This window comes from Gymnodraco acuticeps, unplaced genomic scaffold (assembly GCF_902827175.1).
Source record: "Gymnodraco acuticeps unplaced genomic scaffold, fGymAcu1.1, whole genome shotgun sequence".
Taxonomy (NCBI): Eukaryota; Metazoa; Chordata; class Actinopteri; order Perciformes; family Bathydraconidae; genus Gymnodraco; species Gymnodraco acuticeps.
In genome coordinates, this window is record NW_022990947.1 from 3,963,783 (window position 1) to 3,983,506 (window position 19,724).

General features: G+C 40.1%; 1 protein-coding gene across 3 annotated transcripts in view; it reads left to right on the plus strand.

The window, feature by feature from the left end:
• Positions 1-19,263, plus strand: part of ntrk2a (neurotrophic tyrosine kinase, receptor, type 2a) — a 96,933-nt gene extending 77,670 nt beyond the window's left edge. For 2 of the 3 annotated variants that reach the window (XM_034234976.1, XM_034234975.1), the window contains exons 16-20: positions 4,859-5,031; positions 6,007-6,162; positions 6,735-6,819; positions 11,935-12,093; positions 14,359-19,263. In XM_034234976.1, the coding sequence (XP_034090867.1) occupies positions 4,859-5,031; positions 6,007-6,162; positions 6,735-6,819; positions 11,935-12,093; positions 14,359-14,544 (759 nt within the window). In that variant the 3' untranslated portion in view covers positions 14,545-19,263. Of the gene's footprint in view, positions 1-4,858; positions 5,032-6,006; positions 6,163-6,734; positions 6,826-11,934; positions 12,094-14,358 lie in introns of all 3 variants that reach the window. The other variant, XM_034234973.1, reaches the window with a different exon arrangement.
• The last annotated feature ends 461 nt before the right edge of the window (positions 19,264-19,724 follow it).

The following is a 19,724-nucleotide window of genomic DNA, read 5'->3' on the forward strand; positions in this document are numbered from 1 at the left end:
AAAGGTGGAGTTACACTCAAACCGCGGACTTCCGGGATCAAATTGAATAGTTTCCCAAAGTGCATCCTGCCATCACATCTATCCGTCCATGCATCTCTCCATCAAGGATGCTCTGCGGTGAAACAGGATCTGATTGGTGCAGATCCTCTCATTAACAATACATGACTTGTGCAAGACCCTCTTCCATCTCCCTCTGTCCCCACTTCCTCATGTCTTACATTCCCCACCTCTAACTCCCACCTGTAGTACTTTTCTCTCTCCTCTGCAGTCCTTTATCCTCTTCTCAAATCCTCCAGCTTCTTTTCTGTAAGCTGCCTGCTGGCCCGCTGATGTTTGCTGCCAGCTTAGCTTAGCTCAGTCTGAGCACCCTGTAAAATATGCACCTGAAAGTCCCAGGAAGCATGGCTCCTGTTGTTGAACAAGATGCTATGTGTTGCTGTAGTGCAAGTCAAATCTGGTAACACATTACATAATCAGCATTCAACGTACATTAAAGATAAAGCGCATTTCTCAAACTGCCATAGGTTTAATTGCATGGAAATGAATCATTTAGTCATTAGAGTCACTTTATTGATTCAACTCCCTCAATTCATCGGATTTAGCTTTTCAATTAGCTAGTGCCACCTGCTAATAGCACACTCTTCCTGCTCTTCTTGTCCTCGTCTTTTTGTCAACTGGTATGACTCACCATTTTTCTGTTTGTTTTTTCTTTCTCCTCCTCTTCCTCATTGTTGCTGCATCAACAAAGAAAAGATGTGATGAAAGCTGGTGGAAACAGATTTTCGAATAAATGATGGCATTAGCATTGACTACTTCTTGCCAATGCAAATTCCTCTAAATTACTAAATAACCTAAAAGGGGATATTTCTTTGGAAAGTAAGGCAATTAAATTGACAACTGATCAAAATGAGTTATTTTTTAAGTGCAACAAAATATGCAACAAAAACCTAAATGACACTCACAAAATGACTCTCATCTCCATTGTAGAGGATTGGAAACAAAAAATCTCAGAGGCAGATTTTCTCAAACCTTGGACAGTTAAAACCAATCATTGTGGTGTTTCACTCTGATACCTTCATTTTGGCAACATATTCTTCAATCAATTAATTAAATTAATATCATTTAGATTCCATTTAATTGTAATAGTTAGTGCAGTTGTTGTTACATGATGTACATAAAGGTTTGTCAGTGAATTTGTTCATCCTAACTGCCTGTTTCTGCACCGTAGGCATAGAGATAGCATGTCTGGCTATTCAACATTATAGCAAGAACAGCCATTTTTAAGTTTAGAGTGTATGTTCCCTGTGAATATTCTCACTCCTCTCATAACAACATTGTTAACATGTACATACGGTACTTATGATGCACTCTTTCATGCATAATATCACAGAAACATGTACACCACATTAAATAACCTGCAATCACAAATAGACCCTAATGGTCCTGGTTTTAGAGTCGGCTATCAATCAGCTTGTCAGCTATAATACAGAAGCCAGTTTCACTGTAACTATTTCATTCGCTGATGTGCCATCGATCACAGGCACACTAACACGTGCAGATGCATACACTGAACAAAAATATAAATGCAACACTTTTGTTTTTGCTCCCATTTTTCATGAGATGAACTCAAAGATCTAAAACATTTTCTATATACACAAAATAACCATTTCTCTCAAATATTGTTCACAAATCTGAAAAAATCTGTGATAGTGAGCACTTCTTCTTTGCCGAGATAATCCATCCCACCTCACAGGTGTGGCATATCAAGATGCTGATTAGACAGCATGATTATTGCACAGGTGTGCCTTAGGCTGGCCACAATAAAAAGCCACTCTAAAATGTTCAGTTTTATCACACAGCACAATGCCACAGATGTCGCAAGTTTTGAGGGAGCGTACAATTGGCATGCTGACAGCAGGAATGTCCACCAGAGCTGTTGCCTGTGAATTGAATGTTCATTTCTCTACCATAAGCCGTCTCCAAAGGCGTTTCAGAGAATTTGGCAGTACATCCAATCGGCCTCACAACCGCAGACCACGTGTAACCACACCAGCCCAGGACCTCCACATCCAGCATGTTCACCTCCAAGATCGTCTGAGACCAGCCACTCGGACAGCTGCTGCAACAATCGGTTTGCATAACCAAAGAATTTCTGCACAAACTGTCAGAAACCGTCTCAGGTAAGCTCATCTGCATGCTCGTCGTCCTCATCGGGGTCTCGACCTGACTCCGGTTCGTCGTCGTCACCGACTTGAGTGGGCAAATGCTCACATTCGATGGCGTCTGGCACGTTGGAGAGGTGTTCTCTTCACGGATGAATCCCGGTTTTCACTGTTCAGGGCAGATGGCAGACAGCGTGTGTGGCGTCGTGTGGGTGAGCGGTTTTCTGATGTCAATGTTGTGAATCGAGTGGCCCATGGTGGTGGTGGGGTTATGGTATGGGCAGGCGTATGTTATGGACGACGAAAACAGGTGCATTTTATTGATGGCATTGTGAATGCACAGAGATGCCGTGACAAGATCCTGAGGCCCATTGTTGTGCCATTCATCCACGACCATCACCTCATGTTGCAGCATGATAATGCACGTCCCCATGTTGCAAGGATCTGTACACAATTCCTGGAGGCTGAAAACATCCCAGTTCTTGCATGGCCAGCATACTCACCGGACATGTCACCCATTGAGCATGTTTGGGATGCTCTGGATCGGCGTATACGACAGCGTGTTCCAGTTCCTGCTAATATCCAGCAACTTCGCACAGCCATTGAAGAGGAGTGGACCAACATTCCACAGGCCACAATCAACAACCTGATCAACTCTATGCGAAGGAGATGTGTTGCACTGCATGAGGCAAATGGTGGTCACACCAGATACTGACTGGTTTTCGGACCCCCCCAGACCCCCCCCAATTAAGCAAAACTGCACGTTTCAGATTATCTCGGCAAAGGAGAAGTGCTCACTATCACAGATTTTTTCAGATTTGTGAACAATATTTGAGATAAATGGTTATTTTGTGTATATAGAAAATGTTTTAGATCTTTGAGTTCATCTCATGAAAAATGGGAGCAAAAACAAAAGTGTTGCATTTATATTTTTGTTCAGTGTAGATATATTCACGCACCTATACACGCTTGCATGCCATCAATCATAAGCACCTAACACTGTCAATAATGTTGCCTTCACATGTACTACATTCCCGGGCTCGTGGTTGTTGATTGCTTCTTATTTGTCCGGGGGACCTGAGTGTGCGCACACTGGATGACTAACAGTGCAGTATTATGGCTTTAAGCCTGGGAATATACGCAGCATGGAGCTCAGAGACTCAGAGCGTGATAGTTCACAGTTAGATGTTTTCTGGCTCAAAGAAAGTCTCTGAAATAAACTTGAATATTGTTTGATAAATTGTTGTTATGGTGGTCATTTGATACACTTAACAGTTAAGTTAGCTGATTGATAACCTGTGATTGCCAGGAAAGACATTTTTCCTTTTTTCAAACATTTCTTTGTGCCAGGAAACAAAAATATATTATGCATGTGCAGTATGAGTTGCTTAGACTATATGTCAGATGTGGATCATGTACAGCATTTTAGATCAACTGAAGTAATTTACTTCTTTTAGAGGGTTAACATTTGTAAAGGCATTAGTTAAAATACCCTGGCTTTGTCTTTTAAGCTTTTTCAATTCTTTGAATTGATCAAGAAGATTCCAATTGATAAGTTGACATCTTCTGTACAAAGAGCTTTCTTAATTACTTGTTTACATACAGTATATATCTCTTTAAATAATACATATAAAATGCTAATCAAAGGATTATCTTAAAACCTGACAAACATACATTTTTAATCAACTATTTGCTTTTTAAGAAAGCAAACAATTAATAGTCACATAAACAGAAAGGTCTAACTTAGACAGGCGTTCATGTGAGAAGTAATGGGAGAAAACAACCAGCTTCCCAAACATGTCTAATATCACCTTTCAAACTGAGATTGGAGCATATGCTTCCATACAGTAGGCTATCCATACTGTACTAATCCTCCATATAATCATCATGTAATATTACATTACAGCCTGTAATGTAGAGGACCAAGCCTTTGTTTCACCATGATACACGATCATTTTCTGGTATCTCAGCATTTCTGCTCAAAGGTCGTGGGTCGTTTCCTTCTTCTAGAGCTTTCTTAGTGACTGCTCTTCGTCCTTTAAACATATATTTGTAATCGAAGCTACTCTGTGATGTTAGTACGCAGACAAACACACACATGTACACAGATAAACACACAAAAACACAAATGCACACACAGAAGGTGGAAGGTGAACGTATATCCATGTCATATACTGTAGGAAGACAATCAATTATTCATGTAGGACAATAGACATTTTCTATATTTTTCTTCTTTTGATATGAAATGAATACAGACCCCGTATCACTTTCATTTCCTGCAACTCTCTTTCACACACACTCGTTTTCTGTCTCTGTCACAGATGCTTGCTCCCTGACAGATTTCCTGATTCATGGAAGGGAGAAAGAGATTCGTTTGAAAGGGAACCAGGGAATACAATTAATGTAAACAGTGTTGTGCTATGTAATGGCTTGCATACATATACATTTAGTTTGTGCGCTGCCTTTGTATCAGTCCTTGCTTGGTGCCAGTAATTTCACAGTGTGTGCCTGATTTGCTGTAACTCACTTTTACAAGGCAAGAGAGTCATTTCTTTATTTCCTAATGGAGATCAGCTACATAAATTGGAGCAGGTTGGGTGCACTGTGAAAATGACTAATTGGCAATGGTTTAAGTGGCATAACATGTGAGTTTTACATTTGTCCGTGTATTGAATGTCACTTCTGTGTGTCCACAGACACTTAAAGAGGCCAGTGAAAATGCCAGGAAGGATTTCCACCGTGAGGCTGAGTTACTGACAAACCTTCAGCATGAACACATTGTCACTTTCTACGGAGTCTGCGTGGAGAGCGACCCCCTCATCATGGTGTTTGAGTACATGAAACATGGTGACCTCAACAAGTTCCTCAGGTATGGCTCCTTTCTTCATTACATCAGTCATCTAGATATCAGCAATTAGCATTAGTTCATGTAGGTCAGGAGGTCATAGTCGGCTGTACTAGAAGCTGATCATTGTTTATTATCAGTGTCACACCAACCTCGTCACTGCAAGCTTTGACTCCACCGCCTATTTAGTTTAGAGACTAAAACATAATGGTAAAGGTGGATGTGCACTCAATCTTTACGCTGTCTTGTAGGCAGGTGCAAATGAGTATTGACCAAAGTCAAAATAGAGAAGTCCTGCACACTGTCACTTACTAATTAAGTTTATAAGTAACACTGTTTTGGTGCCTAGAAGTTCATAGGGTGCAGTATTTCTCTCTTCTCTTTTCTCTTTTTTTACATGTTACTTGTTAGATGCTTTTATCCAAAGCGACTCACATACTCAATACTGTGGGCAATACCCACAGGAGCAATTTGGGGTGAAGTGTCTCGTCCAGGGACACAACGACATGCTGACTGCAGTGGGGTTTGAACCTGTGCTCCCCTGGTCCGAACACCACGCTCTATCCACTGCGCCACACGCCTCCTTCTCTTGACTCTAGTAATTGTATTCAGTGTCTTGCTGTAGACCCACTCTTGTATACTAAAGGGGGGTTCTCTGCATTGCACTCCCTTTTTCGGCTTAGTGTGCTGCAAACTAATCCAGGGACATATCTCAAGAGTGGAGCCATCTGCGAAATATAATTGTCTTTATTGGAGTACATAGTTAAATCTATGACAATAATGTTCCAGACTGAACTGCTGTCATGAAAACAGAGGCATCAATAGACAAAGATTGTAAAGTAGACGTTTCTTTTACTAGTTCAAAGAAAATCTGCTTCATTTTCTGAACACTCTCATAGAAGGGTTGATGTAGTATTTTATGTACAAAACTGCGCAGAAAACCAAAATGACTCCAACAAACAATAACAAAGCTAACTTGAAAAAATGTCACCTTTGCAGGGCTCACGGTCCGGATGCAGTTCTGATGTCCGAGGGCCAGAACACCAGACCTGTGGAGCTGACGCAGTCCCAGATGTTACACATCGCACAGCAGATCGCATCCGGCATGGTCTACCTGGCATCACAACACTTTGTGCACCGTGACTTGGCCACCAGGTTTATCACACTGTTTCTACACTTGCTATACATACTGTGATTATTCAAATTGACTTAATGAATGGGCCTGTATACTGTACATGGTAATGTATTTAGACACTTAACATAACATTTAAAGGAATACTCAATGTTGAGAAAGTTAAAAAACACATTTTGAAAATGTTTGCAAATGTAATGATATAGAAATACTTTGACAAATGTAGTCTTTTGGACATAAATGTCATATACATTAATATAAATGCATAATCCAGTAAGGCCAACCAGCTAGTAGGCAGGATTGATCGATAGTAAAGGATATTAAAGATGCAATCATCCTTGCATCTTTGTATTTCCACTTTCAGAGAATGATTGAATAAGGCTTATGTAATGAAACCATACCATGACAAACACATGTAAAACTCTTCAAATCAAAGATATACTGTTACTATTGAACATTATTGACTTTGATAATTACTTTTTAACTTGTGTCGGATCTACTTATATATTGTAGAAGTTTAAAACCCTGCAGTGTGACCTAAGTAATATAAAAGATCATTATTTAAACTGTTTATTATGTGTTTGTTATCCATCAGGAATTGTTTGGTGGGAGAGAACCTGCTGGTAAAGATTGGAGACTTTGGCATGTCCAGAGATGTCTACAGTACGGACTACTACAGGGTAGGTGTATGTGTCGATATCTTTTCTGGCCCTTTTCTTAGCCTCTCCCTTTTCCCTGTTGCATGGGTCCCTCTCTGCTCCTCCCCTGCATGGGCATGTTGGAGTTAGAGTAAGAAGCTTTCTGTGGAGGGTAGTTAAAGTAAACATGCAGATAACAGTGATGTAACTGTATGTAATTACATAGGAGGGGAGGGCGGGTATGTACAGTAGCATGCTTTGTTAGCTCATACTGTGTGTAGAATAAGGGATGTTAGCGTTGAAAACCACTGTTTGTATTTATTATACTGAAAGCTTATTTACACAAAATGTTGAAAGTTGTTCAAATAAATGTATTAATCTTTCTTAATCAAGCAGGTGTTCATTTTAATTGTAGGAATCAGCTTTTCACCGGAGACTTGCCAACAAGAAAAGCACCAATACATTCAAATATACTACTCTAATAAAACATGTAATAATATTAAAAAGGGTAATAAAGATAAAAACTCAGAAACTCCCCAAAGACATTGATAATATGTTGTGTTTTTTGAAGGTGGAGATATCTCTTAAGATTGTCACCAACAATACCAATGTTTGTAGCTTATTCTCTTCAATTTTAATTTGTGACAGTGAAATTAGCACCCCAAAATCTCTTTTAAGAAAAAAATGAAAACCGCACAATTTTCCTAAATGTTACCTAAATGAAACTAAGCATCATCTTAAAACTGATATAATTATTTAATTAGCAAAGACATTATATCCAGATTGCTAAACAATATTCTGACATAAAACAAAGCCTATCATAATATATTATAATTGTATAATACACATGTGTTTCCTATTTGTTATGATTAGAAAGAGACGTATAGTATATATTCCTACTTGCATATGTTGTGCATTGCATCAACTTAAAGATGTAGAAAAATAGATTAGGGTCTTTCTCTTTGGTTTTCTTTTGTATTTGGTTCTTTCTCAGTATGACGCCACACATCAACCCCCCTCCCCCCTTCATTTGAACCCTCCTCAATAAAGCTTAGCGCCGAGGCTGTAGTCATGGTAACGAGCGAAGGCAGCGGTGGCGAGCCTCGGAGTTGTATCCATCGTTTCTCAGGAAGAAAAGTAATCAGAGAACTTGTGTTTAGTATGCTGAGGCAGTACTAGAGAGAGAAGGGGGAGAAAGGGAGGGATGGAAGTGTGGGAGACGGAGGCAGGAGGGAGGGAGTCGGAGAGATGAAAGAAAAGAAAGAGCTGGAAAATAAGGAGGGATGGAGGGAAGAGGGTGAGAGGCCAGGCAGGGAGAAAACAAAAGACCAATATATACACAAGAAGGAGAAAAGGCGGTAATAGAGCTACAGTATAAAGCTACACACATGCTGAGGAGGGAGAGGAGAGGTCTGCGGGTGAGGAAGCGCACAGGATAGTCAATAACAACACAATACAGCAGAGCAGGATAACAGACACAGAAAAACAACAGGAAATGTCAAAAAAAGGACAGAACGGTACAGACATGGAGGAAACAGTAGAGCAGTAGAGAGTTACAGCATAGTGGGAGGTGAAACACACTGATAAAACTGTGTGTGTGTGTGTGTGTGTGTGTGTGTGTGTGTGTGTGTGTGTGTGTGTGTGTGTGTGTGTGTGTGTGTGTGTGTGTGTGTGTGTGTGCGTGTGCGTGTGCGTGCATGTGTGCGTGTGTGTTAGTTCAGAGAACCAGTCATGCTCTTGCGTCAGAACGAGGAGCAAAGATGAGTCATAGAGGAATTTGAGGCGTGTGTGTGTGTGTGTGTGTGTGTGTGTGTGTGTGTGTGTGTGTGTGTGTGTGTGTGTGTTGGGTTTAGGGGTTTAGGAGGGATTTATTCCTTTCCTCCCCTAAACTGATTTCATGCCCAAATGTGTAGGATGAAAGAAAATGCAATGGCTCCCTGGGTTTAATGTTCAGTTTGACTGTTTTACGCTGCTGATACACACTGTAGAAAAACACTGGCAACAAAGCAGAGCTAAACAATCTCTGCAGAGTCATTTAGATGGTGTGCATTTCTTTCCAACCTGTCTGGGCCCCATGCACTACAAACAGCATCTTAATGGAGCACCTGGAAGCAGTGGAGAAGTTAATGTCTCTTTGTCGTGAATGTTATTTTCATTTTTGATGTAATTTTCTCTATAATTGTTATTATTATCATCATTATTATGGACCATTTATCTATAATAATTTAAAAATCCCATATATGACCTGCTTTCACTTGCATTAAAGCATAAAAGATGGTTCAAATGTAGCAACAGTGATACACAACCAGCTTATTTGGTAGCCCTATAAGCCTCATAAAATCAATGTTTACAAAATTAACATTTTGTTGCCATACAATTGTTAAAAACAACATTTTTGAGCAAGTTATTCTTTTTATTTGACAATTAAAGTTGTTATATGGATCTAAAACGTTACAATATCCTATTCCAAAACCTAGATTCATCTGTAATTATAGATCGCCTGTAATGATGTCATCCCCTTTTTTGCACATTTGTCAGCGTTGTGGTTTGTCTGTCATTAATGTGCTTTTTAAGACTAGACTAGAATCACTTTTGATCTTGGCCATTGAAACTAGATTAGTTGTGCAATACAATATGTCAACCAATTTACCGTTTCCGTTTCCAGCGGAACAAGCTCTTTTTCCAGAAAACTCAAATGAAACACACACATACACACACACACACATACACATACACACGAGTTCTTGGAAAGAGTTTTTGTTTCCATAGCAACACGGAGGGCAATTAAGGTAGGTTCCTGTGTAACAACGGGTGGGCGGAGTTAGTAAGCTCCTCCCACACTACATCCCATAATGCTTTCTTTTTTAACTGGCCCAGTTGCCATGGATACCACAGCCTCCAGGAGGTCACTACAGAGTGCCTGCAGCCCTCCTCTGCTTTATTTATCCTCTTTTTTTGAGGCTTTCCTGGAACACTCAGGCAGGTCTAAAGCTGGATTGATGCATATTTATAAGACAGAGCGGGAGAGAGACAGACAGGCGGGCTTAGAGACGGAGAGGAAGGTGAGAACGAGGGAGAGAGGAAAGGAAACAAAGACTGACGACAAAGCTACTAACAGCTGAGAGGAAATGAAAGAGCTGATGACAGAGCGATGCTCCGTCTATATTTCAGTGATAGTCTATGAAAGGGATTTTCTTCATATTTAATCGCAATGAGAAGAAATGTGAGGCTTTCCCTTTCCTGCTTCTGCATTGTTTTTATACCTCTGTTTTCTCTTTCAATCCAGTCTCGTTAGAGTTTAAAGACTGCCCCACACAAATACACACAAACACACACAGTTCAGAAACACAAAGGAAATATACTCCTGCGGTTCAAGAGCCCAGTATTAATATTTCAAAGCATCAGGGAAAATGATCAGCCACGATGAATAAAACAAAAAGACAAATGTATGTGAGAAGGTTCAGACACATTACATACATACATTAGTTAATAAATAATGTCAGAAATCTATCAAGTAGAATAAACAATCACTGTGTGCGACATATTTAGTGCACTACATTTAATGTTTGTCATTTTATGTGAAATCAGAGTTTTAATAAATGGTCTTTACGGCGCCCTCAAAAACTCCCAACATAAAACAAAAAGAAGTGTGAGTAAAAGGTTATAACTGTCGCACATTTAAACTACACCTGTCAGTGATAAAGCAAAATGATAATTAAATCTCAGTTACAGCTATTGGTACTTTCAAACAAGTGAATTACAAAATCAGGTTGCACAATTAAGTAAGACAATCAAAGCTAGTAAAATAACGACAACATTTTGGGAACAGAAAAATGTGAGTTAGACAGATATTATATTTGTATTCGAGAACTTAGTCATATCATAAATCTGACTAAGGGTATTCTAGGAAGAGGAAAATGTGCATGTTGTATTATAAACAGTGTTGTATAGTTTGCTAAAGTAAATTTAGAATATTGTAAAGTCGTTTGTATTTTTATTGTAGTCTGTGTCATTATTCTTACATCGTAATCCCTGTACTGGTTTGGCAACGCTGTGCTTCATTATGCCCTGGCAATAAAGCACAATGGAGAGACAGAAAGTGAAATGCAAATAAGAAACAGAAAAAAGCAGCAGCAAGACACGGCAGTACAGGGAGAGAAGCGAGCACCGGGTGATGGAGAGTAAGAGCTGCAGAGATGGAGGCAGATATGTTTTCCCAGACGTACCAGTGAACCTGATGGCCATCTATGTGACCGTGCACATTTTATCACTCCATTAAATAACCCACTGACTAACAAAGAAACAGGCCAAGTGTGGGTACCAGGCCATTAATAACAGGCATAAACCTCAGAATAATGGATGGGCTATCTGTGTGGAGCAATGGAGTGCAGATGGGTCTGCAGATTCATGTTCGGAGGAGAAGTGAGGCACAATATATGGAGGACCCAGGGTCAGGTTTTATGCACTTTAACTTTGGGCAGGTTAGGGTTAAAAGTTCAAACAGTGGCAAAGCCTCAGTTCAGATTAGAGTTGAATGACATTAACAAATGTCTCTAGCTGTTAGATTTATGCTTATGACAATTGCTGAAACTCACAGACTCACTCATGTCTTACTCATTATTGCGATTGCAAAGAATGTCTGCCTGTCCCCAACTGGCTTACGCATTGTATAGCAAGCAATTGACTATCTAACCACTTTAACCACCTTTTGTTAATCAGTTGATGATTAGTGTGTTTCTGGTCAGCTAAAAGGAGAATAAACTCTTTGTCTGGGGGAACCGATCAGGAAGGAGGTGTGCTGCAGTCACGGAGATGATGCAATCTGCTGGGCCATACCATCAAACCTCGCTCTCTGCCTCAGGGTGCAGTTGTGAAGAGTGAAATGTTTGCAGTGCTACTTTAAAATGTATTGAAATTCCTAAGTGAACCCTGTGAGAAATATGAAAAAGCTGTGTGGCCATGCATTCAAAATGCATGATGTAGCAGAATAGTTGAGAAAATAATAAAAAAGTGAATAGAAAAAAGCTTGCCAAATCTTAAATGTTTCTTAGTTTGCTGCATTCTGTACTGACTTTATTCTCTCTTTCTCTGTTTGTGTGTGTGTGTGTGTGTGTGTGTGTGTGCGTGCGTGTGCGTGCGCATTTGTTGTGTTCAAAGGTCGGAGGTCACACCATGCTGCCGATTCGTTGGATGCCCCCTGAAAGCATCATGTACAGAAAGTTCACCACGGAGAGTGATGTGTGGAGTTTGGGAGTGGTTCTCTGGGAGATCTTCACGTATGGAAAACAGCCCTGGTACCAGCTCTCCAATAATGAGGTACATGTTATTTTACGTCACAGTGGTGTAATGTGTTATCTGAATCAAAGTACCAAGCAACATAACTTTACGTAAATGTTATCTCAGAGACCCCTTCACCTTAATAAGTGATGGTGAACAAGATGTTGCTGCCCCTAGCTATGAGGAAACAGACCTTGAGTTAAAAACAAGTCTAAATATTTGATCAGTTTTGTGTTCAAGTTCCTCACACCGTAGTGAATCTTTTGGCCTTACCCATCTCATTATATAAAGCTGAAGCAAATCATTTCATTGTGTCTTGAATACATTGTGAGGAACAACACAAAGCTGGCGGGCTGGAGCAAGCTACTGCACTAAAAACTTTCCTTGGCTCACAGTGTAGTGAGAGTAAAGGTGCTTTTGTTGTTCGGTTGGTGTATGGCAGGTGTGTCTTCAGTTTGAGGATACTTTTTTCCAACCCTTTTTTCTAAAGGGATTGCAAAATGTATAATATTTGTTGTCATGGATCCACAGATTTCACACTGATAAAAGAAAATACCCTTTTCTAATGGTTCAGGATTCAAACCCTTTCATAATTGTGTAATTTTAGTCAATTATGTACATGCCTTGTACTGCATATCGCTCAGGCTTTTCTTTTGTAAATGTACAAACTAAAATAGTAAGAAGTGTACATTTCCTACTATATCTAGAGTATTTTAATTGTAGTGTGAGTGTGGCGACCATACATGGATTCATAGAAGATGGAATAGTTCACTTGCTTTAAACATCATATAAGAGCTGGAACAAGCTCATAGATACTACCAGACAGTGATTATTTTTACCTAGTTTCACAACTATAAAAAAAGTTAATATTAAAAGGGTTAGGCTGTCTAATAAACAAATAACTAAAAATGTCCTTGGAAAATGTGTACAGGAAGAAGAGTCATTTTGATTGGAATAGCAAACATTTAACAAGTTAACATTTTAATAAATAGAGAAGTATTCAATGGGCTGTTTTAATCTGAATTATTTATAACTGTTACAAATCAGCCCTTTAAAATGCTCAGGGTCTCAACCCGGTTTCCGGAAACAAAGCTGTGTAGAAGCCCTTCAACCCTTCACCTCGACCCTGTGGTCTCCTCAACTCTGGTTACAGCTTTTTGACCATGTCAGCATCTTCTTTTCTCCTGATTCACTCTGGTTACATGCACAATTAACCTTAAGCCCCCTTTCACGGTCTCTTCTTTTCCCGTTAACATCTATTACATCTCCCTCAAATTGCAGTTCACTCACCTCCTGACCCAAATCTGATCAGATATCTTAAGTAGGATATAGATTTTTTTTCAAAATGAGATATTAATTATGGATTTTCTCTCACTAGCTGATAACAATCACAAAATGTAGGATTTGGGAAATTAGGATACCAATCTGAATTCTTAATAATGTAGAGATCTTATATGATAATCTCCAGGTATTACAATTATTTAAGATAATAAGATGGTTTTTTTGAGCTTGCAGTAATATCCATAAATTGGTATTCATTCCACACACGCAACAAAGTTTATTTAAGGTTTGAGGCAATGATTAAACGCTTAATTATAGTACAGTATAGATATTTTACTAACCACAGAATGATATGTACACACTCTTTGTACCAGAGCTCTCCCCTATATAGTATCTCCACTCCAGGATCTACAAATCCTCATCCTGCAGTAGAGTTAAAACTTAAATCTGTAGATGTTTCAAATAATACACATGTCTTGGAGTGTGTTAAAACAGACCATTTTCCCTGACTCTTCTGTGGAGAAATTGGATTTGATTTGTGTGGTTTACTGCTCTAGTGTTGCCTAACTTCGTCACTGCAGTCAATTTATTCACAGTGACATTTTCACTGTATGCCACTGCAGTGAGGTGGAACAACCTCACCAAGCTGATGCTCCATCATCTTCAACGTGCAAAGAGTAACCACTCTCAGCTTAGATCTTTGAGGATGTTCCTGTTTTTAAATCCTCACTGAAGACACACTTCTTCTCTCCGGCCTTCTAGTCAGAGCTGATTACGACACCTGACATTTCCCTGTGTTTTGTTTTTTATATTTCTGTTGTAAATTATTGTCTTTTCTTGTTATTGTAATAAAGTGTTTTTATTACATGTACAGCACTTTGGCTCGACCAAAAATCATTTTTAAATGTGCTCTATAAATAAAACTTGATTTAATTGGATTTGATTTGATGCATTTCTTGTTTTGTAATAGAAGAATTCCACCGAGGTTAAAGTTGATGTCTGTGTTTCTCTGCTCCTCTGCAGGTGATCGAGTGTATAACCCAAGGCAGGGTGCTGCAGCGCCCCAGGACCTGTCTGAAGGAAGTGTACGACCTGATGCTGGGCTGCTGGCAGAGAGAGCCGCACATGAGACTCAACATCAAAGAAATCCACTGTCTGCTCCTCAATCTGGCCAAAGCTTCTCCTGTATACCTGGATATACTTGGCTGAACCCAGGAGGAGAGAGGATGTGTGTGTGTGTGTGTGTGTGTGTGTGTGTGTGTGTGTGTGTGTGTGTGTGTGTGTGTGTGTGTGTGTGTGTGTGTGTGTGTGTGTGTGTGTGTGTGTGTGTGTGTGTGTGTGTGTGTGTGGTGTGTGTGTGTGTGTGTGTGTGTGTGTGTGTGTGTGTGTGTGCGTGCTAGGGTGGACACAGACGAACCTGTGAATAAAATGAAGTGTAAGATGCTCGTGCAACTGCGCGTGTGACGTACCGCTGTACAGGATGTGAAGCTATTATCAAACTCTTTAAAAAGGCAATCAAAAAAATTCCTTAACTCATCCCGAACCGCGTCTTTCCTCCCTGCCAATTTCCTCTCCTTTTCGCATCTCTTCCTCCCATCTTCCTTTCCGGAGAGACATTTGCTAAGAGTAATTTAACTTTGGACGAAAAAAAAGCTTCTTATACTTCTTTTCAAATGCTTTAAACTGACTGGGGCTAAATTGATGAAAACCTGATGATTAACAGGAATTTAAAATGTTGTGACTCTTCCCTTGCTGTCTGTCGGACAACGGGACTCGTGTGTTCATCTGGAAATTCAACGAGGGATTTCTGGAAGCTTCGATCCTATTTCTTGTAAATATGAAACTGTACGATGGAGGAAATGGCTCTTTGCGATGTGGAGCCATGAAGACACTGTGTTTTCCCCTCTCACCCCGTCTGTCTATCCCTCAGAACTGTTCATGAGTATTAATGTCAGCATTCATCCAACATGGCCGGAGGAGATGACTGCACAGCTGATGATTAGCACAGTGCTACACGTACAGCAGATTTAAATGTAACATATACAAATGAGTCGGAAAAGTAGCTGGTTTTCTGCCTGTCAGATAAAATTACCCGATGACATGAAAAAAGAGAATATCTGGTTGTACAATTTCACTGAAGAAAAATAATAATTTAGGAATACAGTGCCTACTGAAGCTAAACTAAACTGCTGTTGTGTAAAAGGCAGTGCTGTTCCACTATGTTGTAATTGTGAAATGTAAAAAATCTACTGATCTATAATACCCACCTCATGCAACAGTCTTATTATAATAAGGATATATGCACTCATCTCTGCATACTGTTTTCTGTTACATATTGGACTGTAACACAGCACAGGGTAACATGATAACTCCTTTTCCTTTCCCCTAAAGTGACAGATGCTTCAAGCACCCGTGTCGAAGGTCAATTGATTCATTTGTCCGCAGCTGCCCGATAATCGTGAGGTCTTGGTGTTGGGGGGGTGGGGGGCGCTAAGGGAGGCCGGGTTGTGAGGGGGCAGATCTCGGTCAGAAGTGTGGGCGGCGGCGCTGTAGAAGGTGTGGTTCATTTGGTCAACCCATATTAAATCATCAAGGCTCTCAGCACTCAGACATCCTTGAAAACCACATATGTGCAAGAGGGGAGGCACACACACACACACACAATACCTTATCCCATCATCCCTCCATCTACACACACACACACACACACACACACACACACACACACACACACACACACACACACACACACACACACACACACACACACACAGTGAAAGACACTCAAAACGGGACGAGAAGGAAATTGAATTGTGCATGTTTTATTATTTGAGCGGTGCAGTGCTTTAGCCAGGCCCCGTCCACTGTAATGGTGTAATGTATATTTCATTACAGCCTAATGGGCTCCATTAGCACAGTCTCCTCACAGACATTCAAGACTTATTGTTTTATGGCTGAGAATAAGGGATGGAGAGGTGAAAGAGAAGAAAACAGGGAAGGAAGAGAAAGAGGGGAGGAGTGGAGATGGGAAATAAGAGGAGGAGAGGTAATAATGCATACTGGGAAAGAATTGGAGAGAGTTCAGAGCGGAAGCAATGGAGTAGAAAGGAGAAGGCAATGGGAGGGAAAAGGTATGAATGGGTCATGATGAGAAAGATCAAGGAGGAAGAGAAGATAGTGGAGTGAGAGGAGGTGTGAATGTCCTCAGGGAGAAAGTGAAAGTGATCATCCATCATTACTGTGGCCTGCAGATGTTCGTAAAGCCACAACGCTCCCATCACATTGGGCTGGCCACAACCACACAGCCCACCAACAGCTTACAGTGAAAATGAACTCAATAATGCACCGCACATCCCGATTATGGAGAACCACTTCACTCGCTTACAGTACTGTAAGCGAGTGAAGTGGTTCTCCTGCTAATAGTAGTGAGCTTACTCGTAATTCTGTACAGTATACAACATGCAACCACATACATGCAAGGAAACACATTTATTGTTTCTTTTTGCATTTTACTGGCATATTTGACTCTTTGCGGACATATTTAGAAGTCATGATCACTGCGGTTTCACTGAAAGCTTTTGGGATTTGCTGTAAAACATCAATCGGGAATTATAAGTCTTATTTGTTTATTAACAACAGCACTTGATGGTATTGATGTTTGTGAACTTGTTGATTGATTTATAGTATTATTTATAAATTAAGAAGCATTTTGTACATTTCTTTCTATATCTAATGTTGCCTTTTGCAACAACCAACTGAACTGGTTTAATTAATTATGTTTTAGCTAATGTGTAAGATAATCTTGATTGTTTATGTATTTTTATGTCGGGCTCTAAACATCTGTGTCCTCGTGTATACCGTACACTACAGCAGGGATGGATATTCCCCCAGTCTGCCACTTTTGTAGATTTAGTTTGACACATTGCAAAATTATTGTCACCTGTCGGAGCATGAGTGCCAGGGGCAGTGTTGACAAGGTCAGCTAACAAGGTCCTCAAAATCCATCCCTGCTGTAAAGTCGTAGTGGAGTTTGCACTGAGCGAGCACACTAAAAAAAAACACACACAGTTTCTCTGCGCAATAACAGAAGGCAGGGTGTGTGAGAAACAAACAATGCCTCCGATGTCAAGAGAGACAAGACGTGGAAGCAACATCTCAGCTGGCTGCACTGTGTGTGTACCGACCTGCTGGGTTTCCTTTCTTTTTTTAATAATGAACTGTGTCAAGTTGGACAGTGGTGATATTTTTGACAGTTATAGAAAGAGGCTGCGTGAGAGGAAGGTTTGTTACCATACAGACTAGTCAGCACAAATGTAACTCTGGCTGAAGATGGTGCCTCTGATCAAAGTAATTGGTCAAATTGAGACAGAATTAAAAAAAGGAAGAGAAACAACAACTGCTGTATGAAAGGACACCTCAGAAAAGGAGGGACTGACAATCACAGACTTCTCTCTCTGGCTCTTCTTCAAGTGACCTACTGTAATAGACTCCCGTCCTCTATGCTGCCTATAGCCCACTGTACGTGATAGTCTTAAACTTCGGTCTCTAGAAGTGCTACTTTTTCTTTGTTTTTGTAATATGAAATAACAGTGAGAGGAATGAACAAAAAATACATGTACAAATGTGAATAAGCTGCTAAAAGAATTAAGCGTCGCTCACTACTGTGTCCAAGACTGTGTCAGTATTTAGATTGTATTGTTTTTATGTCTTAGAAGTGGAGGGCAGAGAGATACGTGGGACTCAAAAATAAACAAAATGACATCCAACCTCCCCCGGAATGAAGATTGTTTGCTCTTTCTCACGGTTGTGTGTGACTGTCTGTGAGTGATTGTTGGCGGGGTGAGTCAGGAGGGGTCCGAGGGCCTGGCTCAGACTCCAGCCAGATCCTAGTTCAAATGCAATGAGATTCAAGGGAGGAATCAAGAATTGATTTGTTGTCGCTGTTCACCAATTCATGATAAATGACTCTACCCGGTCGAATAGGACTGAGGTTGGCATTATGGCAGCTAAGATTTATGGAAGCGCTCAATTGCTTTATTTATGACTTAAAATTCTGCCTTCTTCTCTACACAGCTCACTAAAGCCTGGGTTTCACAGAAGTATATCAGCAATATTAATGTTTACTTTCGCCTCACTACAACATAAGTATCGTGCTGAGTTTGGGCTAAACTGTGACTCAGCTCACAGATTTCTCATACAGATACACATCACAACTTTGAGAGTGTTATGATCCGTATCACATTTAATCCCCTTTCTCCGTCCCCACCCTCACATCACAGTCTGAGCTACAGTACAGTAATAGAGCTGAAATATCGGAAAGGTCATCTTTTAGATTACCTTTGTGCTCGGATGCTTCTGGAGACACTACGCCCTGAAGAATGTAATACCACAAAAACTGCTTAACTGCTGCAAAAAAAGAAAAATTCAACTGTGATTTCACAATTTCTGGATCTGTGCTATTTGTCTCTGTGTTTAGAGGGTTTCGCCGCAGGTAGAAGAAAAAGGAGGGTTTTGAATGTTTTGTGGATGTTTGGATTGTAAGAAGTTAAAATACAACAGACGGTAAAACACTGTAATGTTTCTATATGGAAGAGATGTTGAAATGTTACGTCTATACTGAAGAATGTTCCTCAATGCTCCATCTGTATTGCAAAACAAACAAGGTAATTCAAAGCTATAGATATTCTGATTGATGCAGCTAATGTCTGTCTTTGCAAGCAGGTTGTTGATGTTTATGAGGCAAACATTTAGATGTCACACACACTCACACACAGAGAAACACCCACCGGTGGAGCTTGTACAGTCATACAGTTGCGTAGTGGAAATGATCACAGTGAGTCATGATGGTAATGATATGATTTTTCTCTGAACGTGGACCAGTCTGTCTCGTGATACAATAATTAATAAAAAATGTTATGTCACATAAAATGTCCTGCTAGTGAATATACTGAAGAGTTGTATGTTTGTGTTTGTCTATTTGAAAGGGAGAGAGACACACACACTGTGAGGTGAGAGTGAAACAGAAAAATAAAATGCTAAATTGAATTGAGTTGGAGAGTTTGAGTGATGTCGCATCTCCCCATTCTATTATTCCCAACCCGGTGTCTTTCAAGAAAGAAAAACAGCACTTGCTTGGTTTGCAGATTAGCAGCAGGCTGAGGGCTTTTGCAGGGAATTGTAAGAGCAAATTGGACAAGAGAGTATGACTAAATCCCTGATGCAATTAAGCAACAGTTGAATTATTATGTTCCACTGAGCTCTGTCTACAATTTATCTTTTAATAAAAACAGCATTGGAAAGGAAATGAGAAATGCACAAGCCGGCACAAAATTCACCTTTGAGTTAGAGAGAGAGAGTGGGTGTATGTAAGTGTGTGTGGATTTAGTGGG